At 43.0% G+C, this 23,979-nt stretch overlaps 1 protein-coding gene across 1 annotated transcript; it reads right to left on the reverse strand.

Annotated features, from left to right (window-relative positions):
- Positions 1-1,913: 1,913 nt before the first annotated feature.
- Positions 1,914-14,131, reverse strand: LOC308123402 (uncharacterized protein). The gene is made up of 12 exons (XM_080485886.1): positions 12,839-14,131; positions 12,613-12,728; positions 12,025-12,089; positions 11,855-11,900; positions 11,718-11,758; positions 10,312-10,436; positions 10,139-10,198; positions 9,526-9,679; positions 5,375-5,536; positions 4,272-4,366; positions 3,370-3,533; positions 1,914-3,269 (listed from the first exon to the last, which is right to left on the reverse strand). Exons 3-12 carry the CDS (start codon positions 12,087-12,089, stop codon positions 3,240-3,242), a joined length of 942 nt encoding a protein of 313 aa, XP_080342012.1. The 5' UTR covers positions 12,613-12,728; positions 12,839-14,131; the 3' UTR covers positions 1,914-3,239.
- Between the last annotated feature and the right edge of the window lie 9,848 nt (positions 14,132-23,979).

Raw genomic sequence — 23,979 nt, forward strand, 5'->3', positions numbered from 1 at the left:
CTCTGTTTAAAGCTCCTGGAAATGACTGTGTTGTATTTGGTGCTATATAAATAAAGTTGAATTGAATTGAATTGAAATTACATTTACACATTATTAGATATAATAATACCCTCAGCGTGAATAAATAAAAATGACATATATCCCACAACTTCGTGTGTAAAGATATATAAGACTATTTAGTGATTGGATCATTGAACAAAACCATTTACAACTGAAAAATGTTGTTTTCTGTATCAAATACTTCACGGTAAAAATGGATTAGGAGTGAGGACTGAAAACTCTGCATGTGATTCTCTGATAGGTGAGTTAAATTTGGGTGTGCAAAAAGTAGTTAAAAAAAGCAAAAACAATGAAAACATTGTTTGTGCTGAGATTGAGTGAACTCTTGTATGCACTGACTTTACTTTACTTTACTTACAGACTACCTCATAATGTGCAATATAATTTTTATAGTCTTTATTATCCTGTAAATACACTCTGTACTCCTGTAAATACACTCTGTACCCCTGTAAATACACTCTGTACCGTTCACAGGACTGGACCGTACTCCTTACCCCCTACCCCCCCCCCCCCCCCCCCGCCCCCCCTCCTTCTTGCACTATATTCTGCCCTTTTTAACTGCTGCACTGTCACTGGAGTTGTTTTTAATCTCACTGTACCTGTACATGTGACAAGAAAAGGCATTCTATTCTATTCTATTCTATTAGATTACTCCCCCAACTTCCCTTCCTTTATCCTGCAGCCTCTTTTTATAGTGTGGCTATAAACTGTATATCTTCACACGGGCCCAGGCAGGTGTGGCTGAAAAGGTCAAAATCATATTGTGACACGTGGTTGGGGTGAAAGTGTATGAGATAAGATTTCTTGAATGCAACGTGAGTCCAAGATCAAGCCTGTTTCATGTGCTTTACTGCCTGTGTCAATAAAAATGCACACAAAAGAAATGTGGATAATTTTCAGGAAGAAGCCCTCTTCTTTTTCTTCTGTGATCTTAAATGACCAGCACGAAGGGGTGGTACAAAGTTATAATTACCAATAAACTGGCCTTTGAGCACCACATTGGTGCACTTCGTACAAAACCCGACCAGCATATGGTATTTTTTTTTTTTTAAACTGAGAGATTCTAACATTGATTCAACTTTTAGGAGACTGTTTTATTGTTTTATTCAATAACTTGTCAGTTTTTGTTTTGTTTGTTGGTTACTCACTCTCAAAACCGAAAACAGACTGGAAAGTAAAAAGTTGGTGCAAGATCGCAAAGTGAGAACCTTGAGAGCTCAGCTGCTGCACCGACTGCACCCGCTTTACTGTCCTGTCATCGGTTCAGTCTGCATACAGTACATGCACAAGAACTCTTTTACTCCAAAAACCTTTGGTCTGTGCAAAAACTGTAAACAGATTTGTCAGCATGTGTATAATGTCAATGTTTCATTATGTAAGTTTTACTTATTTTGGTGCATTAAAATGAACCTCGGGGGCAATGAAGTTCACCTTAAACCTTGAAATGATGAAAGGTGGAGAACAGCATGTAGAATTGATGTTTAAAGGAAGGATTGGGGGTTTATTTCTTGAATGATATAAAATGTCAAAACAGTTTGAAGTGAAAAACTCATGACAGATAGGAAAAAAAGGTTGAGATCTCTCTCTCTCTCTCTCCATCTCTCTGTCTCTCTTGATTTCTCTCTCTAACACACACACGCACGCACGGACACACGGTTGTCTCCCAATCGGAAGGTTGCAGGTTCGATTCCCATGTCTGACTGGCCACATGTCGACGTGTCCCTGAAAAGCGCTATATAAGTGAAACCCATTGAACAAATTGGGTCATTTGTTGAGCAACCAAAGGTGGATTTTCATTTATAACCCCATCGTCTGCATGTAAATTAAATCACTGACAGTTTTACAGAAATCTTCCTGCCGTTCCAAATGTTTTATTTACATAAAGTACATCCAAATCATTAACATCACAACAAGAACTCACTTTTTGAATTCATTCAATATTTGCTTCTTCCCATCAGTCCGTCCAGTCTGAGGGATTATCATGCAAAGTACAAAAATATACAAAGCTGATTGACTGCATTTGTTTTTCAATTAAAGTAACTGCTGTTCCCAGCCTGTCCGCTGGAAGTTGAATTCTTTCAGTAGGCGGAGAGGTCACAACACAAAACTGCTCATAACAAAGGGATTCCTGAAAGCTGGCGAACTTATGATTGTTGGAGAAGCGGCATTAGCATTAAAGCTGTACAATGAGGGAGAGTTTGTGAAAACCTGCCGTAACTACTTTGATGGCAAACTCCGTGGCAGATCCCATTACAGATGACAGTTTCTTAAAGACAATATCAGGTAGCGCATAATATATTTTAGAAAAAGGGGATTAAATGTGAACATTTTCATGATGTACTTGCATTTTTTGTGCCTTTGCAGGGTTTTTTTTTTTAAAGGACGTTAAGACGTTATTTTACTTATTGGCCCAGTTGAGTTAAAATCCGGCTGTATGCGTTGTTGTGCAGTCCAGATCAGACGTGGAAAACTGCCCTGTACTTTTCTTTCTCATGTTCACGTGTGTCTGCCAGGGTTTATCTTCACAGTAATGTAGTGAAGGAATCCACAGGGTTTCTTAGGGTACAGCCGAAAGGACTGAGCAAAAAAAAGGTTTTGAAACAGTGTTGTGCAACAAGAGCAGGCGATCTCAATGATCTCTTTCATAAATTAAATTTATGGAATATAAAAGCTAACTTTTCAAAACATACAAATCATAAACACGTATACACTTGTTCTTTTGATTTAAAAACAAAAAACGCAAAAAAAAAAAAAGTTAAACACCTTTAAACTCCTTAAAGTAGCTTCAGTCTTCAGCCGGATAGTCATCTTCGTGGAGTTGGAGCAGTTTTCTTTCAGGTCTGCATTAGCTCTGGATCTTCATATTGTGAGTTCACCAGTAAAATGACATTAACTGGGCTGTTTGTGGCCCATGTTCTAATGAGAGTTCGACACAGACGGCTTCCTCAATGCAAACAGAGGCTACTTTTGAGAAGTGAATATGTTGGTTCATTGTTTGGGTGCTATGACTGAATACAGAGGCAAAAAGTGTTGTATCTGTGCACTTAGTCTAATTAAACAAAGAAACCAAGAAATAAATTGTGAGAGAACATAAGCAGCTAGTGTGAAAAGTTTAAATAGTTTACAGTCATCAGCTTTTTCAACATAAGGTGACTAAAAGCAGAGTTTTTGGGATCCCTTCAAGCTTCCCAGGAGCCTCTGATTCTCATCTGTGGAAATAAAGACAACAAAAGGACAACAATCAGAATGAGAGTGAGAATGTATTGAACAGCACAAAGCTCCAGATTTTCACTGCCTGTGATCACTGACCGGCTGGTTGCGGGGTCGGTCCGGTGGGGTAAACTGTGACAACCCCCTGTTAGGAAATGGAGTTTCTGTCTCAGTCGAAAGCGAGGTGTTCACTGAATAGGGCCGGGTCATCTGGTAGAGTGGAGTCGGTTGTCCATTTTCACCTGGATCCTCACTGGAGAAGGCTGATTGATCATGTGTGAGGAAGGATATTTAGAAATCATGTTAATCTTCATGGACCTTAAAAAGGACAAGACCTTATTTCAATCTTCAATAAAATAAATAGGTTGAAGGGGCTTTGGTGGTGATTAAAGTCTTAGACACGTCAAAGATTAACAACAAAATTGACTTGATTACATTTGTATTTGTCATGCAGTGTCAGAAATTTCCTATCAACCCTTTCATGCCCAAAAATGTCCCATTGACTTTCACTAAAGCCACATTTTTTAATCTCACTGTTGTTCCAGTATAAAACCATGCATCCTGTAGTCCTGGAGGTTCAGCATCCTGCATGTTCTAGCTCTCTCCCAGTTGATAATAATAAGGACTCCTTAACGGGCTCTTGTACAATTTTAATGAAGAGTTCTTCATTAGATTCAGGTGTGCTGAAGCTGGGGGACATCTAAAGCATGCAGGACCCTCCAGGACCAGAGTTGGACACCCCCGGTTTAATGGAAGCCATGTGAACTATTAAACAATCAAATACATGAAATGACAGCTCAGTAATTAAAATTTGTACATTTGTGGTAATCCTGTGAAGGATTAAATATTGTTACGTGATAAAAGAAGAATTCCTGCAAAGGTTTCATCACACACACTTTAAAACAGTCAAATAATCAGCAAAATAATACATTTCATCAAAGGTTATGAAAGAAGTTGAGCCTGAATAATGATGTTAATGTGACTGGAGATTAAATACTGACCAGCATTGATTGTACTGATTGCACTCTTGGATCTGGTCCATTCAAAGTCTTCATTCAGCCACTGGTTCACCAGCTTCTCTTTCACGTCTTTCTTCCTGTGGAATCAGATATAATTGGGTTTATATATATGTCACCCACAAAGCAACACATAACACACAGCAATCTTGTCTGTGTTATGAAAGTAAACCGTTAACCAGGAAGCTTGAGTTATACGTATTCATTCATTCATTTCCGGGTCGCAGGGGTGACAGTCTGAGCACCGTCACCCAGATCACATCGCACCATTTAAGAACCTTCCTGCAGGTGGTGAGCCCACGGGAAAGTGGCGCCCGGCGTGGGACACGAACCCACTACCCTGAGATTGTGAGTCTCATGCTCTACCAACTGAGCTAGCCGGGGGACTACGGAGTTATACGTATTTTAAGCAAACTAAACAAATGTTACGGTCCAGAGGCCGATGATTGCTAATTGAAAGAATTGATGACCGCAATGAATGACTTTCATAATGAGTGAATGGTCTGCGGGGTTTTGATTTGGTGGAGGGTCTAGAGAGCGGGCCTAGAGGGGCAGTGTTTGAGGAGCTGGACTGTGGAGGGAGTTGAGTGGAGTGAGAACAGATCTGGAGAGCATGCTGAGAGTTAGCGGCTCGCCAGCCTTGTTCGGTTCTGCCGTGGTTACGGCCCACAGGAAACATTTGCTTTATTGAAAAAAAGTCTGAGTTTGAAGACCATTCCCGCTCTTTCTTTCAGCGACAATACCGCTGCATCAGTGTGGAGAGAAGCTAAGCTAACATTAGCAGCTAACGGATGTGAAACGAACGTTTCATTCTAAAAACTGCGAAATGGAATCGTGGATAAGAGCACAGCTGTGTGTGAAATATCCACAAAGAATTTACACATCAAGAAAATCAAGTCTTTAGTGTCAGGTCAATGCTAACATGTAGCCACCAGCTAACACTAAACATGTCACCACGAGCTAATGCTACACATGAACTTGTTAGATTTAGACTGCACAGAATAATTACAAATAATAATGAATGAGTAAAGATGATTTGGGAGTGTTTGTTTCTCCTCTTGTGAAGCAGTACCAACATGTCAGCTTACTTTGTTTGCTTGCGTCTGTTGGTCACCACATAAACAGTCAGAGATGCAACAACCAGCAGCAGGAAGAGGAGCGTCACACTCAAACCAGCATAGAAAGCTGTCCTCTGGATCGGAAACTGACAGTCATCGCCCATATACCAAGTGGAATCCAGATCCAGACACCTGAGAATGAAATAAAGCAGCAAAAAAAGAAAAACAATGAATTCAAAGTGAATATTCGCCAGGATAAAAAAAAAGGAACTCTATGGAAGAAACACTCTTCAAAAATGGAGACAGTGTTTTAAAATGGAAAAAAGATATAATTAAAAAAGAAACATCAGAGACAGTAAAAATGAGAAAGGTTGGATGAGGTAGCTGTTATGGATGACCACCAGTCACTTTTTTGTGTGCTGCACAAGTTAAAAACTCACAAGTTTGGTCATATAGGCCGCATTCACACTAAAGGTCTTGAAAGGTCATAAAGTGAAATTGAGTGGTCACAGTGCTGTGCCATTTATATTATCAAATTAATTCATATCGGATAATCTCATCAAGTCAAGGCATTAACAAGTGGGGAATTTCCAGGCTTTGGCTGTGACAACAGTGCTGCTTTTAGCCTGGACGATGTGTTTGAATTCTTCATATAAAGTCTATAAAGTCAGCTGCTTTGCAAGGTTTCTCCGTGTGTGTGTGTGTGATTGGTCAGATGCTGCAAACTCCACCCCTCCCATGTGAACGTGCACTGATCCTGAAGGGAAACCCCTGGATTAAATTACCAAGTTGTTAACCTGCTTTGTGTTAAAGGTTATCAGAATTGCCCATGTCTGGGTAAGTTAACCCAGGTAACAGAAAGATATCCTAGGGAATGTGTATCCCAGGTCGTAGTATCTCAGATCTAATTCACTGTTTCCAGCCCAAAAACGATGTAAAACTCACCCACCTCAATAAAACCAGCCCAAATCTCACCCTCTGTAGAAATCATGTTAAAACCGTAAAACTAATATAATGAACACATCATAAGCACACAACTGCACTAAATATATAAAGAAAAAAGTTACAAGAATTTGGCTCCACAAATAGGAGAGACCTGGCTGCCCCATCTGGCATCACTGGTCAACTCGTGACTATCCATGTTGAAGTGGTAGAGCAATAGGAGCCAACAAAATCTAGGCAAAATGACGCAGGAAAGAAGGAGATTGAGAAAGAAAGAGATCACGTCTTTTAACATTTTGGCGAAGCCTGGGGATGGACTGAGGCAAAAAAAATCAGCGCTGGCATTTTTGACCTGTGAAGCCCCTTTTTATTTAGCTTCTTTCCTCCTTTTCAGAAACGGGGTTCACAGGTGGAGGCATTGTTGTCCTGGGTGGTGACGGCGTCTCCCTCCTGTGTGATGTGCTGCGCACCCCTGGTCTTGCCTTATCTGCCGTAATTGTGTGATTATCCGTACCACGATTGGTATTATGAGGCAACATAGTTCTCTGGGTGAATTTCCCAGGTTGGCATTGTCTGGCTTTTCGTGTCTGGAGTAATACATATTGCCACAGCTCCAGTAAATCTTACCTCCCTGGTCTTACCACACAACATTATTGAGGTTGTAATGGGTGATGGTGACATACTGGAGTGCAATATATTATATATGTTCCTAATATTGTGTCCCCACTAATATATGGAAATGGGTTGGACTAAGGTATAAGGAACACACAGCTCAATTTAATGCACTCAAGTACACCACCACCATCAACTATGACCTCAATAATACACAGACTCATGACAATGTCAAACTAAAAATATGTAAACTTAAGAATGCATGGCATGGCATAGCAGTTGTATGTGATTGCATTAGATTGCACAGGTGTACCTCATGCAGTGGCTAGTGAGTGTATCTCTACATATAAAATTAATTAATTAGTATAATAAAAAAATGTTTAAGACTAATAGTTACCAGTCATATTTCTTTTGCATACTAACATATGTGACTGCCAAACTGCACATGACATGGCATAGCAATAGGCTTGTTTGCTCTATTACATTACTAGGTCTGGTACGTGTCTGCATGCAAAAACAATGTTTTTGTTTTGACCTAAATTTGTCTTCAAAATGTTGCTCTCTCTCAGCTATCTTCGTCAGTAGTGCTGCTTACAGGTCTGTCATGCTTGTTTTTATTACTTACCCCTCTCATCCTCTTGCTGACCAAATACCGCTGTTATTTTGGTGCATTTGGAGGCCTCTGCTCCCAGTGCTTCTATTTGTTTTCATTGTTGCTTTTAAGTGCCACCAGGGCGTTTTTCCCCAATCGGTGTCTTTCCATGATGTTGTCAGACTCCTCATCTAACCTCGGGTCACTTGCTGTGAGTCTGTGACTCTGTTAGCCATGCCCATCCAGGAACTGGGTGATTGACAAGCCCTGATTGACAGTTAACCAATGGGCTGTGCTGAATAGACAGTCAGCCACACTACTGGACTATACGCTCACTGGCCACTTTATTAGGTACACCTGTCCAACTGCTCTTTAACACAAATTTGTAATCAGCCAATCACATGGCAGCAACCGAATGCATTTAGGCATGTAGACATGGTCAAGACGATCTGCTGCAGTTCAAACCGAGCATCAGAATGGGGAAGAAATGTGATTTAAGTGACTTTGAACGTGGCTTGGTTGTTGGTGCCAGACGGGCTGGTCTGAGTATTTCAGAAACTGCTGATCTACTGGGATTTTCACCCACAACCATCTCTTGGGTTTACAGAGAATGGTCCGAAAAAGAGAAAATATCTAGTGAGCGGCAGTTCTGTGGGCCAAATGCCTTGTTGATGCCAGAGGTCAGAGGAGAAAGGCCAGACTGCTTCGAGCTGATAGAACGGCAACAGTACCTCCAATAACCACTCGTTACAACCGAGGTATGCAGAAGAGCATCTCTGAACGCATTACATGTGGAACCTTGAGGCGGAGGGGCTACAGCAGCAGAAGACCACACCGGGTGCCACTCCTGTCAGCCAAGAACAGGAAACTGAGGCTACAATCCCCACAGGCTCACCAGCAGTGGAAAATTAGAAGATTGGAAAAACGTTGCCTGGTCTGATGAGTCTTGATTTCTGCTCCGACATTCGGATGGTCGGGTCAGAATTTGGCGTCAACAACATGAAAGCATGAATCCATCCTGCCTTGTATCAACGTTTCAGGCTGCTGGTGGTGCTGTCATGGTATGGGGGAGATTTTCTTGGCACACTTTGGGCCCCTTAGTACCAATTGAGCATCGTGTCAACCGCCACAGCCTACCTGAGTATTGTTGCTGACCATGTCCATCCCTTTATGACCACAGTGTACTCATCTTCTGATGGCTACTTCCAGCAGGATAACGCGCCATGTCATAAAGCACCAATCATCTCAGACTGGTTCCTTGAACATGACAATGAGTTCACTGTACTCAAATGTCCTCCACAGTCACCAGATCTCAATCCAATAGAGCACCTTTGGGATGTGGTGGAACGGGAGATTCACATCATGGATGTGCAGCCGACAAATCTGCAGCAACTGCGTGATGCCATCATGTCATTATGGACCAAACTCTCTGAGGAATGTTTCCAGTACCTTGTTGAATCTGTGCCACAAAGGATTAAGGCAGTTCTGAAAGCAAAAGGGGGTCCAACCCGGTACTAGCAAGGTGTACCTAATAAAGTGGCCGGTGAGTGTTGGTCACATAACTGGCCAGCCAATTATGTCGGGTGGGGACCTGTCGACCAGCCTCAATTGACAACGGCCTACAGGGATAGTGCCCAGTATGCCAGATGGCCAGTCCACCACCAGAGCCGCTTCCTCCAGCACAGCGTAGTCATGGCAGCCACATCTCAGTGACGTGAAAGTTACATATTTGTGACAGGATCGTTCAGACGGCGGTCGCGTTGAAAAACATAAGATACATATCCGATTTGGTACCACATAAGATCGAGGCCTGGGCCTGGTGTAAAAAAATTGGAATTGCAACATTCATATAGTCACAAAAAAGATTGGATATGGGTCACTTGTGAGCAGATAATTGGAATTGGGTCACATTGACTTACAGTGTGAGGGTGCTCTTATTTGCTCAAAGGGAGGGTCTCTTTCTTATCCGATTTATCCTCCAGAGAAAAAACAACAAAAGAACTACTGTCATGAACAGACCCTGAAGTCAACTTACTTGCATGTACGTCCAATATCCCTGTGCACGGTGCAGATTCCCTGATTATTGCAGGGTTTAGAAGCTGAGTGGCGATTGTCACATAGAGTCACACAACTATATCCTTTCTCGTCCTTATGAACCTGGTAGTATTGTGAACTAGTTCCACAAACATCTGGAGGGAGACACAAAGACACTTGTGTTAGTTTGATCAGGTCATAAATGTGCACTATTGACACACAACTGCACCACAGCGTGTTTAAGATTCAGCAACATGAAGACATTGCTCTGTAGTGGACTGGAGACATGTCCACTGTGTACCCTGCTCTGTCCCTCAGCTAGCAGGGATTGGCTACTGCAAACCAGTTTAGAAGATGGATGGATGGATGGATAAATGGACACCTGAGCCATAAAATGACGCAACAGACATATTTTGAGCCAACCTATTTTCTAACACCAGCCCTCTTTTTAACATCAGGATAAACATCTCACGTTTCTCAGAGATTTATATAGATATAATATAGCATGACATTACCTGAACGAACACCAACTTCTTACTACATTAGTCAAATACAAACCATCATCTACCAGTCCCCATGTCTCTTTTATACACACACACGCACACACTCTTTACCTTTACTAGAGACATCCGTTTCAATACATTTGGGCTCTTCAGTGACATTAAATGGACAATCTGAAAATTGGTAAAAGAAAGAAGACATCTGATCAGTTACATAAACATGATCTAATCTTTCAATTTAATAAAGTTCAGATTTCAGAGATTGTTCAGATTGTTCTGTACTTTACCTGTGCAGTTGACAAGGCCTTTATTAGCCGTCTCAATAGCATCAAAGCTTTGTCCATATATATCTTCAATGCTGCCATTATTTGGCAATTGCAAGATGACTTCATGTGTGACACTAACACTGAAACTGAAACAATGTCAAAAATTACAATTACAAGATGCAATTTTCTCACGTGTTTGCATGTTCTCCATTCACCTGCAGGATCTTACCCAGGATTGTACCCAGGCTTTGTTCCACAATCTAAAGATGTGTTTGTGGCAGAGAGGTGGAGGCAGCGCACCTGATTCGCATCAGGTGCCATTTACTTCTCTGATTATAAAGGAGGAGTCCGCTGGACACAGGTGTGCCAGGTGAAGACACAGCACAAACCTGAGGCCACGTTTACATGTACCTTGGTATTTAAAAAACTGAGATATTTCTCTGCGTTATTACCTCACTTTTACACATAAATGTAGCTATGAGTCTTCCCAAATGATAATTCCTGAAAACTGTGGGGATTTAGAAAAACGTCGTGTTTTTTTCCAGGATTCTGATTGGCTATCATGACTTCAAGCTTCTAGTTACACTGCCCCCTACAGGTTTGGCTGCTCATAGCAGCTCTGAACCAGGTGGATATGCGATCCGTGAAAATGAAGATATTCTTTGTGAACATAGAGGAGGAAATACAGTATCTGTTTTCTTGAAAGCCTGTGTACATGAACGTGGCCAGAGAGAGGAGCACTGTATGTGTCTGAAGAGTGTTGGTGTAAGTATGGTGACTGAAAAGTCAGTGTACGAGCCTCCTCTGTGTGTGAACCTGCAGGTGGCAGGCATGTCTGCCACAGTGTGTTTGTTTGAGTCTGACATTGATTTGATGTGGAGTAAATTGAGGGGTCTTTTGTCCAACAACAGGCACATATAGAAAAATTCTATATCTTATTTTCATTCACATATGGCAGTCCCTCTGTTTATCCCTCAGTTTAAATTGCAAGTCTTTCAGTGGGTTTAAGTTAATTTTGTTAGCCCACCCCTGTAGAAAACAGAGCTCAGTAATGACAATTTTCCATTTGGGTAATACTGCTAACTTGACAATTATTCTTGACACTTATTGAGAACCCGGAGAGTAAGGGATACCACACACACACACTCACTCACTCACTCACTCACTCACTCACTCACTCACTCACTCACTCACTCACTCACTCACTCACTCACTCACTCACTCACTCACTCACACACTCACTCACTCACTCACTCACTCACTCACTCACTCACTCACTCACTCACTCACTCACTCACTCACACACTTTGATGAAATATTTGAATTTGTGTGAAGAGCAACAGACACCTCTTAACAACTCTGTCAATAGCAGAACATGTTACAATTCATGACGTATTTCTTCGTATTGTATCAGTGCATTTATTTACCTTTCAGTTCTTGGTTTGATGACTTCTTCTGAAACTTTCATCTGAAATGAGAACACATTTATCTATGACTTGTGTTCATATTTAAGGAGCCTACAGATTGATATGCTGTTGAGAAAAGTTGGAGTGCCTTTGCTTACCACCGCCACAGTGTTATCTAACATTCTCCTCATTGGATGTCCTCGGCTGAGAAAACAAGAAGCCACAAGATGATAAAATTCTTCTTTTGGGAGGAAGGAAAGTCAGCGCAATATTACAATGACAACTTCAATTCACCACATTTAACAGTAAAAATATAGTAACCATTTACCCGATGTTTGTCACGATGACGTCTTCCAGGTTTGATATCATCTTTAGACGGTAATATATCATCATCTGAAATGGTGATAAAACAGTGTTTTAGAAAGACAAAAAGTATGATGTGTATATATGAGCATGTATGTTTGTAACTCCCCACTTTCTAAACTATTACCCCTGTGTAATGGCTCCAGCAGGAAGGTATCTGATTGGCTCTAAATTTACTCTATATCAGTGATCTACAGGAGCCTAAAGAAAAGCAAAGGGTGCTGGAAGTGATGGGGAGGCAATCACTCCCAGAGAGTCATGATGGTATAATCGTGTCTTTGTGGATTTGCATGAAGGGAGAAAGATCTGAAGGAGACGACGTCTACCAAGACTTTCAGCTATTTCCTCAAACATGTTTTAAAAACCTTTATTGTATGTTGAAGTCAATGGTGGTCACAGAGTTTCCAGTTTACAATAAAAGGAAAAACTAGACAATAATGTGAAAACATACTTATTGTTTGTTGATGCACTACAAAGTAATGTAAGATACATAAAAAGCCAAAGAAAGAGAGAGGTTTTTAAGAAATCCCTAGTTTTTTGTTGTTTGATTTACCGTTGTGGTGAACCGTTGAACAAAATCTGTGTATTCAGGTGTTGTTGGATTAGCAAGGTTTTCATCATACTCCTCTTCAATGACCACATTAACTTCGACTGACCTCTCCAATGTATCTGAAAAAAGTTCAAAATGAAACATGAGTTGCAGTTAAGAGTTGAGAAAGCAAATACTCAAAATGATTTGAGAGGAAGCGAAGAAGAAACTTTGAATGAGGGGACATTACCTGCGATAACATTTTCAACATATTGACAACGGTCTCCAGTGAACCCAGGAGGACAGACACAGCTGGTTCCGTTAAAGACAAATTCAGGGGGACAAACAGGTGGAGTGCTTGGAATTGGTGTAGAAGACTGTGATGTTGTGCTGTTGGTTGTCTCAGACTGTGGAGTAGTTGATGCTGAACCACTTGAAGATGTTGGCTGTGGTGTTGAGTCAGTACTACCAGGACTGGTGGATACTGCTTTTGTAGTACTGCTTGGATCAGATGTTGAAGTACTCTCTGGAGACTGTGTTGTTGTCAGAGCTGTGGGAGTAGTTGTAGTTGATGCAGTATCAGCTGAAGATGTTGGCTGTAGCGTTGAGTGAGTACTAACAGGACCGGTGGATACTGCTTCTATGGTACTGCTTGGGTCAGATGTTGAAGTACTCTCTGGAGACTGTGTTGTTGTCACACCTGTAGGAGTAGTTGTAGTTGATGCTGAACCACTTGACGATGTTGGCTGTAGCGTTGAGTCAGTACTACCAGGACTGGTGGATACTGCTTCTGTAGTACTGCTTTGGTCAGATGTTGAAGTACTCTCTGGAGACTGTGTTGTTTTCAGAGCTGTGGGAGTAGTTGTAGTTGATGCTGTATCAGCTGAAGATGTTGGCTGTAGCGTTGAGTGGGTACTAACGTGACCGGTGGATATTGCGTGAGTGGTACTGCTTTGGTCAGATGTTGAAGTACTGTCTGGAGACTGTGTTGTTGTCAGAGCTGTGGGAGTAGTTGTCGTCGATGCTGTTTCACCTGAAGATGTTGGCTGTATCGTTGACTCAGTACTACCAGGACTGGATGATACGGCTTCTGTAGTACTGCTTTGGTCAGATGTTGAAGTACTGTCTGGAGACTGTGTTGTTGTCAGAGCTGTGGGAGTAGTTGTCGTTGATGCTGTTTCAGCTGACAATGTTGGCTGTAGTGTTGAGTCAGTACTACCAGGACTGGTGGATAGTGCTTCTGTAGTACCGCTTGGGTCAGATGTTGAAGTACTGTCTGGAGACTGTGTTGTTGTCACATCTGTAGGAGTTGTTTTAGTTGATGCTGAACCACTTGACAAGGTTGGCTGTGGTGTTGAGTCAGTACTACCATGACTGGTGGATACTGCTTCTGTAGTGCTACTTTGGTCAGATGTTGAAGTACTGTCTGGAGACTGTGTTGTTGTCACATCTGTAGGAGTAGTTGTAGTTGATGTTGAGCCACTTGACGATGTTGGCTGTAGCGTTGAGTCAGTACTACCAGGACTGGTGGATATTGCTTCTGTTGTACAGCTTGGGTCAGATGTTGAAGTACTGTCTGGAGACTGTGTTGTTGTCACATCTGTAGGAGTAGTTGTAGTTGATGTTGAGCCACTTGACGATGTTGGCTGTGGTGTTGAGTCAGTACTACCAGGATTGGTGGATACTGCTTCTGTAGTACTGCTTTGGTCAGATGTTGAAGTACTGTCTGGAGACTGTGTTGTTGTCAGAGCTGTGGGAGTAGTGGTTTCAGACTGTGCTGTTGTGTAGTCCGTGGAAGTTGTTGTTTCAGACTGTGTTGTCGGATCCGTGGGAATAGTTGTGTCAGTCTGCCTTGTTGTTGGATCTGTGGAAGTAGTTGTTTCAGGCAGTGTTGTCGGATCTCTGGTAGTAGTGCTTTCAGACTGTGTTGTCAGATCTGTGGGAGTAGTTGTGTAAGACTGTGTTGTTGTCACAACTGTAGGAGTAGTTGTAGTTGATGCTGAACCACTTGACGATGTTGGCTGTGGTTCTGAGTCAGTACTACCAGGACTGGTGGATACTGCTTCTGTAGTACTGCTTTGGTCAGATGTTGAAGTACTGTCTGGAGACTGTGTTGTTGTCAGAGCTGTGGGAGTAGTTGTCGTTGATGCTGTTTCAGCTGACAATGTTGGCTGTAGCGTTGAGTCAGTACTACCAGGACTGGTGGATATTGCTTCTGTTGTACCGCTTGGGTCAGATGTTGAAGTACTGTCTGGAGACTGTGTTGTTGTCACATCTGTAGGAGTAGTTGTAGTTGATATTGAGCCACTTGACAATGTTGGCTGTGGTTTTGAGTCAGTACTACCAGGATTGGTGGATACTGCTTCTGCAGTACTGCTTTGGTCAGATGTTGAAGTACTGTCTGGAGACTGTGTTGTTGTCACAAGGGTAGGAGTAGTTGTAGTTGATGCTGAACCACTTGACGATGTTGGCTGTGGTGTTGAGTCAGTACTACCAGGACTGGTGGATACTACTTCTGTAGTACTGCTTTGGTCAGATGTTGAAGTACTGTCTGGAGACTGTGTTGTTGTCACATCTGTAGGACTAGTTGCAGTTGATGCTGAACCACTTGATGAGGTTGGCTGTGGTGTTGAGTCAGTACTACCAGGACTGGTGGATACTGCTTCTGTCATACTACTTTGGTCAGATGTTGAAGTACTGTCTGGAGACTGTGTTGTTGTCAGAGCTGTGGGAGTAGTGGTTTCAGACTGTGTTGTTGTGTCGTCCGTGGAAGTTGTTGTTTCAGACTGTGTTGTCGGATCCGAGGGAGTAGTTGTGTCAGTCTGCCTTGTTGTTGGATCTGTGGAAGTAGTTGTTTCAGGCAGTGTTGTCGGATCTGTGGGAGTAGTTGTTTCAGACTGTGTTGTCAGATCTGTGGGAGTAGTTTTGTCAGACTGTGTTGTTGTATCATCTGTGGACATAGTTGTGTCAGACTGTGTTGTTGTTGGATCTGTAGGAGTAGTTGTTTCAGACTGTGTTGTCAGATCTGTGGGAGTTGTGTCAGACTGTGTTGTTGTCGGATCTGTGGAAGTGGTTGTTTCAGAGTGTGTTGTTGGATCTGTGGGAGTAGTTGTTTCAGACTGTGTTGTCGGATCTGTGGGAGTTGTTGTGTCAGACTGTGTTGTTGTTGGATCTGTGGAAGTAGTTGTGTCAGACTGTGTTGTTGTATCATCTGTGGACGTAGTTGTTTCAGACTGTGTTGTTGTGTCATCCGTGGAAGTTGTCGTTTCAGACTGTGTTGTTGTCGGATCTGTGGGAGTAGTTGTGTCAGACTGCGTTGTTGTTGGATCTGTGGGAATAGTTGTTTCAGATTGTGTTGTCGAATCTGTGGGAGAAGTTGTGTCCGACTGTGTTGTAGTTGTGTAATCCTTGGAAGTTTTTGTTTCGGACTGTGTTGTCGGGTCTGTGGGAGCAGTTGTGTCAGACTGTGATGTGTGATCTGTGGGAGGAGTTATGTCAGACTGTGTTGTTGTTGGATCTGTGGAAGTAGTTGTTTCTGACTGTGTTGTCGGATCCGTGGGAGTAGTTCTTTCAGGCTGTGTTGTCGGATCTGTGGGAGTAGTTGTGTCAGACTGTGTTGATGTCAGATCGGTGGAAGTGGTTGTTTCAGACTGTGTTATCGGATCTGTGGGAGTAGTTGTTTCAGACTGTGTTGTTGTGTCATCTGTGGAAGTTGTTGTTTCAGACTGTGTTGTTGGATCTGTGGGAATAGTTATTTCAGATTGTGTTGTCGAATCTGTGGGAGAAGTTGTGTCCGACTGTGTTGTAGTTGTGTAATCCTTGGAAGTTTTTGTTTCGGACTGTGTTGTCGGAAATGTGGGATTCGTTGTTTCAGACTGTGTTGTCGGATCTGTGGGACTAGTTGTTTGAAACTGTGTTGTTGTCAGATCTGTGGAAGTAGTTGGGTCAGGCTGTGTTGTCGGGTCCGTGGGAGTAGTTGTGTCTGACTGTGTTGTTGTTGTTGGATCCGTGGGAGTTGTTGTTTTAGATTGTGTTGTTGTCAGATCTGTGGAAGTAGTTGTTTCAGGCTGTGTTGTCGGATCTGTGGGAGTAGTTGTTTCAGACTGTATAGTTGTCAGATCTGTGGAAGTAGTTGTTTCAGGCTGTGTTGTCGGATCTGTTTGAGTAGTTGGTTCAGACTGTGTTGTCAGATCTGTGGAAGTGGTTGTATCAGACTGTGTTGTTGTCAGATCTGTGGAAGTAGTTGTGTCAGACTGTGTTGTCGGATCTGTGGGAGTAGTTGTTTCAGACTGTGTTGGTATATCTGTGGGAGTAGTTGTTTCAGACTGTGTTGTTGTCAGATCTGTGGAAGTAGTTGTTTCAGGCTGTGTAGTCGGATCTGTGGGAGTAGTTGGTTTAGACCATTCTGTTTTGGGATTTATGGGAGTAGTTGTTTCAGACTGTGTTGTCAGATCTGTGGAAGTAGTTGTTTCAGACTGTGTTGTTGTTGGATCTGTGGGAGTAGTTGTGTGAGACTGTGTTGTTGTTGGATCTGTGGGAGTTGTTGTTTCAGACTGTGTTGTTGTTGGATCTGTGGGAGTAGTTGTGTCAGAATGTGTTGTTGTTGGATCTGTAGTAGTTGTTTCAGACTGTGTTGTCAGATCTGTGGGAGTAGTTGTTTCAGACTGTGTTGGTGTATCTGTGGGAGTAGTTGTTTCAGACTGTGTTGTTGTCAGATCTGTGGAAGTAGTTGTTTCAGGCTGTGTTGTCGGATCTGTGGGAGTAGTTGGTTCAGACTGTTCTGTTGTGGGATCTATGGGAGTAGTTGTTTCAGACTGTTCTGTTGTGGGATCTATGGGAGTAGTTGTTTCAGACTGTGTTGTCAGATCTGTGGAAGTAGTTGTTTCAGACTGTGTTGTCGGATCTGTGGGAGTAGTTTTGTCAGACTGTGTTGTTGTTGTTGGATCTGTGGGAGTCGTTGTTTCAGACTGTGTTGTTGTCAGATCTGTGGGAGTAGTTTTGTCAGACAATGTTGTTGTTGGATATGTAGTAGTTGTTTCAGACTGTGTTGTCAAATCTGTGGGAGTAGTTGTTTCAGACTGTGTTGTCAGATTTGTGGAAGTGGTTGTTTCAGACTGTGTTGTTGGATCTGTGGGAGTAGTAGGATCAGACTGTGTTGTTGTGGGATATGTTGGAGTAGTTGTTTCAGACTGTGTTGTTGTCAGATCTGTGGAAGTAGTTGTTTCAGGCTGTGTTGTCGGATCTGTGGGAGTAGTTGTGTCAGACTGTGTTGTTGTTGGATCTGTGGGAGTAGTTGTTTCAGACTGTGTTGTTGTCAGATCTGTGGAAGTAGTTCTTTCAGACTGTGTTGTCGGATCTGTGGGAGTAGTTGTTTCAGACTGTGTTGTTGTCAGATCTGTGGAAGTAGTTTTTTCAGACTGTGTTGTCGGATCTGTGTGACTAGTTGTTTGAGACTGTGTTGTTGTCAGATCTGTGGAAGTAGTTGGGTCAGGCTGTGTTGTCGGGTCTGTGGGAGTAGTTGTGTCTGACTGTGTTGTCGGATCTGTGGGAGTAGTTGTTTCAGACTGTATAGTTGTCAGATCTGTGGAAGTAGTTGTTTCAGGCTGTGTTGTCGGATCTGTTTGAGTAGTTGGTTCAGACTGTGTTGTCAGATCTGTGGAAGTGGTTGTTTCAGGCTGTGTTGTCGGATCTGTGGGAGTAGTTGTTTCAGACTGTATAGTTGTCAGATATGTGGAAGTAGTTGTTTCAGACTGTGTTGGTGTATCTGTGGGAGTAGTTGTTTCAGACTGTGTTGTTGACAGATCTGTGGAAGTAGTTGTTTCAGGCTGTGTAGTCGGATCTGTGGGAGTAGTTGGTTCAGACTGTTCTGTTTTGGGATTTATGGGAGTAGTTGTTTCAGACTGTGTTGTCAGATCTGTGGAAGTAGTTGTTTCAGACTGTGTTGTCAGATCTGTGGAAGTAGTTGTTTCAGACTGTGTTGTTGGATCTGTGGGAGTAGTTGTGTGAGACTGTGTTGTTGTTGGATCTGTGGGAGTTGTTGTTTCAGACTGTGTTGATGTTGGATCTGTGGGAGTAGTTGTGTCAGAATGTGTTGTTGTTGGATCTGTAGTAGTTGTGTCAGACTGTGTTGTCAGATCTGTGGGAGTAGTTGTTTCAGACTGTGTTGTCAGATCTGTGGAAGTGGTTGTTTCAGACTGTGTTGTCGGATCTGTGGGAGTAGTAGGATCAGACTGTGTTGTTGTGGGATCTGTGGGAGTAGTTGTGTCAGACTGTGTTGTTGTTGGATCAGTGGGAGTAGTTGTGTGAGACTGTGTTGTTGTTGGATCTGTGGGAGTTGTTGTTTCAGACTGTGTTGTTGTCAGATCTGTGGAAGTAGTTCTTTCAGACTGTGTTGTCGGATCTGTGGGAGTAATTGTTTCAGACTGTGTTGTTGTCAGATCTGTGGAAGTAGTTTTTTCAGACTGTGTTGTCGGATCTGTGGGACTAGTTGTTTGAGACTGTGTTGTTGTCAGATCTGTGGAAGTTTTTGGGTCAGGCTGTGTTGTCGGGTCTGTGGGAGTAGTTGTGTCTGACTGTGTTGTTGTTGTTTGATCCGTGGGAGTTGTTGTTTTAGATTGTGTTGTTGTCAGATCTGTGGAAGTAGTTGTTTCAGGCTGTGTTGTCGGATCTGTTTGAGTAGTTGGTTCAGACTGTGTTGTCAGATCTGTGGAAGTGGTTGTATCAGACTGTGTTGTTGTCAGATCTGTGGAAGTAGTTGTGTCAGACTGTGTTGTCGGATCTGTGGGAGTAGTTGTATCAGACTGTGTTGTTGTCAGATCTGTGGAAGTAGTTGTGTCAGACTGTGTAGTCGGATCTGTGGGAGTAGTTGGTTCAGACTGTTCTGTTTTGGGATTTATGGGAGTAGTTGTTTCAGACTGTGTTGTCAGATCTGTGGAAGTAGTTGTTTCAGACTGTGTTGTTGTTGGATCTGTGGGAGTAGTTGTGTCAGACTGTGTTGTTGTTGGATCTGTGGGAGTTGTTGTTTCAGACTGTGTTGTTGTTGGATCTGTGGGAGTAGTTGTTTCAGACTGTGTTGTCAGATCTGTGGGAGTAGTTGTTTCAGACTGTGTTGTTGTCAGATCTGTGGAAGTAGTTGTTTCAGGCTGTGTTGTCGGATCTGTGGGAGTAGTTGTGTCAGATTGTGTTGTTGTTGGATCTGTGGGAGTAGTTGTTTGAGACTGTGTTGTTGTTGGATCTGTGGGAGTTGTTGTTTCAGACTGTGTTGTTGTCAGATCTGTGGAAGTAGTTTTTTCAGACTTTGTTGTCGGATCTTTGGGAGTAGTTGTTTCAGACTGTGTTGTTGTCAGGTCTGTGGAAGTAGTTGTTTCAGACTGTGTTGTCGGATCTGTGGGAGTAGTTGTGTCTGACTGTGTTGTTGTATCATCTGTGGAAGTAGTTGTTTCAGACTGTGTTGTCAGATCTGTGGGAGTAGACGTTTCAGACTGTGTTGTTGTCAGATCTGTGGGAGTAGTTGTGTCAGACTGTGTTGTTGTTGGATCTGTGGGAGTTGTTGTTTCAGACTGTGTTGTTGTTGGATCTGTGGGAGTAATTGTGTCAGAATGTGTTGTTGTTGGATCTGTAGTAGTTGTTTCAGACTGTGTTGTCAGATCTGTGGAAGTGGTTGTTTCAGACTGTGTTGTCGGATCTGTGGGAGTAGTAGGATCAGACTGTGTTGTTGTGGGATCTGTGGGAGGAGTTGTGTCAGACTGTTTTGTTGGATCTGTGGGAGTAGTTGTTTCAGACTGTGTTGTTGTCAGATCTGTGGAAGTAGTTGTTTCAGGCTGTGTTGTCGGATCTGTGGGAGTAGTTATGTCAGACTGTGTTGTTGTTGGATCTGTGGGAGTAGTTGTGTGAGACTGTGTTGTTGTTGGATCTGTGGGAGTTGTTGTTTCAGACTGTGTTGTTGTCAGATCTGTGGAAGTAGTTCTTTCAGACTGTGTTGTCGGATCTGTGGGAGTAGTTGTTTCAGACTGTGTTGTTGTCAGATCTGTGGAAGTAGTTGGGTCAGGCTGTGTTGTCGGGTCTGTGGGAGTAGTTGTGTCTGACTGTGTTGTTGTTGGATCTGTGGGAGTAGTTGTGTCAGACTGTGTTGTTGTTGGATCTGTGGGAGTTGTTGTTTCAGACTGTGTTGTTGTTGGATCTGTGGGAGTAGTTGTTTCAGACTGTGTTGTCAGATCTGTGGGAGTAGTTGTTTCAGACTGTGTTGTCAGATCTGTGGGAGTAGTTGTTTCAGACTGTGTTGTTGTCAGATCTGTGGAAGTAGTTGTTTCAGGCTGTGTTGTCGGATCTGTGGGAGTAGTTGTGTCAGATTGTGTTGTTGTTGGATCTGTGGGAGTAGTTGTTTGAGACTGTGTTGTTGTTGGATCTGTGGGAGTTGTTGTTTCAGACTGTGTTGTTGTCAGATCTGTGGAAGTAGTTTTTTCAGACTTTGTTGTCGGATCTTTGGAAGTAGTTGTTTCAGACTGTGTTGTTGTCAGGTCTGTGGAAGTAGTTGTTTCAGACTGTGTTGTCGGATCTGTGGGAGTAGTTGTGTCTGACTGTGTTGTTGTATCATCTGTGGAAGTAGTTGTTTCAGACTGTGTTGTCAGATCTGTGGGAGTAGACGTTTCAGACTGTGTTGTTGTCAGATCTGTGGGAGTAGTTGTGTCAGACTGTGTTGTTGTTGGATCTGTGGGAGTTGTTGTTTCAGACTGTGTTGTTGTTGGATCTGTGGGAGTAATTGTGTCAGAATGTGTTGTTGTTGGATCTGTAGTAGTTGTTTCAGACTGTGTTGTCAGATCTGTGGAAGTGGTTGTTTCAGACTGTGTTGTCGGATCTGTGGGAGTAGTAGGATCAGACTGTGTTGTTGTGGGATCTGTGGGAGGAGTTGTGTCGGACTGTTTTGTTGGATCTGTGGGAGTAGTTGTTTCAGACTGTGTTGTTGTCAGATCTGTGGAAGTAGTTGTTTCAGGCTGTGTTGTCGGATCTGTGGGAGTAGTTATGTCAGACTGTGTTGTTGTTGGATCTGTGGGAGTAGTTGTGTGAGACTGTGTTGTTGTTGGATCTGTGGGAGTTGTTGTTTCAGACTGTGTTGTTGTCAGATCTGTGGAAGTAGTTCTTTCAGACTGTGTTGTCGGATCTGTGGGAGTAGTTGTTTCAGACTGTGTTGTTGTCAGATCTGTGGAAGTAGTTGGGTCAGGCTGTGTTGTCGGGTCTGTGGGAGTAGTTGTGTCTGACTGTGTTGTTGTTGTTGGATCCGTGGGAGTTGTTGTTTTAGATTGTGTTGTTGTCAGATCTGTGGAAGTAGTTGTTTCAGGCTGTGTTGTCGGAGCTGTGGGAGTAGTTGTTTGAGACTGTGTTGTTGTTGGATCTGTGGAAGTAGTTGTTTCAGACTGTGTTGTCAGATCTGTGGAAGTGGTTGTTTCAGACTGTGTTGTCGAATCTGTGGGAGTAGTAAGATCAGACTGTGTTGTTGTGGGATCTGTGGGAGTAGTTGTGTCAGACTGTGTTGTTGTTGGATCTGTAGTAGTTGTTTCAGACTGTGTTGTCAGATATGTGGGAGTAGTTGTTTCAGACTGTGTTGTCGGATCTGTGGGAGTAGTAGGATCAGACTGTGTTGTTGTGGGATCTGTGGGAGGAGTTGTTTCAGGCTGTGTTGTCGGATCTGTGGGAGTAGTTATGTCAGACTGTGTTGTTGTTGGATCTGTGGGAGTAGTTGTGTGAGACTGTGTTGTTGTTGGATCTGTGGGAGTTGTTGTTTCAGACTGTGTTGTTGTCAGATCTGTGGAAGTAGTTCTTTCAGACTGTGTTGTCGGATCTGTGGGAGTAGTTGTTTCAGACTGTGTTGTTGTCAGATCTGTGGAAGTAGTTGGGTCAGGCTGTGTTGTCGGGTCTGTGGGAGTAGTTGTGTCTGACTGTGTTGTTGTTGTTGGATCCGTGGGAGTTGTTGTTTTAGATTGTGTTGTTGTCAGATCTGTGGAAGTAGTTGTTTCAGGCTGTGTTGTCGGAGCTGTGGGAGTAGTTGTTTGAGACTGTGTTGTTGTTGGATCTGTGGAAGTAGTTGTTTCAGACTGTGTTGTCAGATCTGTGGAAGTGGTTGTTTCAGACTGTGTTGTCGAATCTGTGGGAGTAGTAAGATCAGACTGTGTTGTTGTGGGATCTGTGGGAGTAGTTGTGTCAGACTGTGTTGTTGTTGGATCTGTAGTAGTTGTTTCAGACTGTGTTGTCAGATATGTGGGAGTAGTTGTTTCAGACTGTGTTGTCGGATCTGTGGGAGTAGTAGGATCAGACTGTGTTGTTGTGGGATCTGTGGGAGGAGTTGTTTCAGGCTGTGTTGTCGGATCTGTGGGAGTAGTTGTGTCAGACTGTGTTGTTGTTGGATCTGTGGGAGTAGTTGTGTGAGACTGTGTTGTTGTTGGATCTGTGGGAGTTGTTGTTTCAGACTTTGTTGTTGTCAGATCTGTGGAAGTAGTTCTTTCAGACTGTGTTGTCGGATCTGTGGGAGTAATTGTTTCAGACTGTGTTGTTGTCAGATCTGTGGAAGTAGTTGTTTCAGGCTGTGTTGTCGGATCTGTGGGAGAAGTTATGTCAGACTGTGTTGTTGTTGGATCTGTGGGAGTAGTTGTGTGAGACTGTGTTGTTGTTGGATCTGTGGGAGTTGTTGTTTCAGACTGTGTTGTTGTCAGACCTGTGGAAGTAGTTCTTTCAGACTGTGTTGTCGGATCTGTGGGAGTAGTTGTTTCAGACTGTGTTGTTGTCAGATCTGTGGAAGTAGTTGGGTCAGGCTGTGTTGTCGGGTCTGTGGGAGTAGTTGTGTCTGACTGTGTTGTTGTTGTTGGATCCGTGGGAGTTGTTGTTTTAGATTGTGTTGTTGTCAGATCTGTGGAAGTAGTTGTTTCAGGCTGTGTTGTCGGAGCTGTGGGAGTAGTTGTTTGAGACTGTGTTGTTGTTGGATCTGTGGAAGTAGTTGTTTCAGACTGTGTTGTCAGATCTGTGGAAGTGGTTGTTTCAGACTGTGTTGTCGAATCTGTGGGAGTAGTAAGATCAGACTGTGTTGTTGTGGGATCTGTGGGAGTAGTTGTGTCAGACTGTGTTGTTGTTGGATCTGTAGTAGTTGTTTCAGACTGTGTTGTCAGATATGTGGGAGTAGTTGTTTCAGACTGTGTTGTCAGATCTGTGGAAGTGGTTGTTTCAGACTGTGTTGTCGGATCTGTGGGAGTAGTAGGATCAGACTGTGTTGTTGTGGGATCTGTGGGAGGAGTTGTTTCAGACTGTGTTGTCGGATCTGTGGAGGTTGTTGTTTCAGACTGTGTTGTCGGATCTATGGGAGTAGTTGTTAAAGACTGTGTTGTCGGATCTGTGGGAGTAGTTGTT

The sequence above is a fragment of the Lipophrys pholis genome (assembly GCF_963383615.2).
Source record: "Lipophrys pholis genome assembly, chromosome: 18".
Lineage (NCBI taxonomy): Eukaryota > Metazoa > Chordata > Actinopteri > Blenniiformes > Blenniidae > Lipophrys > Lipophrys pholis.

Coding starts and splice junctions, on each gene's coding strand:
- LOC308123402 (XM_080485886.1), bottom strand. CDS start 12,089: ATGATGATATATTACCGTCTAAAGATGATATCAAACCTGGAAGACGTC. Junction 4,367..5,374: donor AACAGACGCAAGCAAACAAA/GTAAGCTGACAT, acceptor CTGATTCCACAG/GAAGAAAGACGTGAAAGAGA. Junction 3,534..4,271: donor AATCAGTACAATCAATGCTG/GTCAGTATTTAA, acceptor ATGATCAATCAG/CCTTCTCCAGTGAGGATCCA.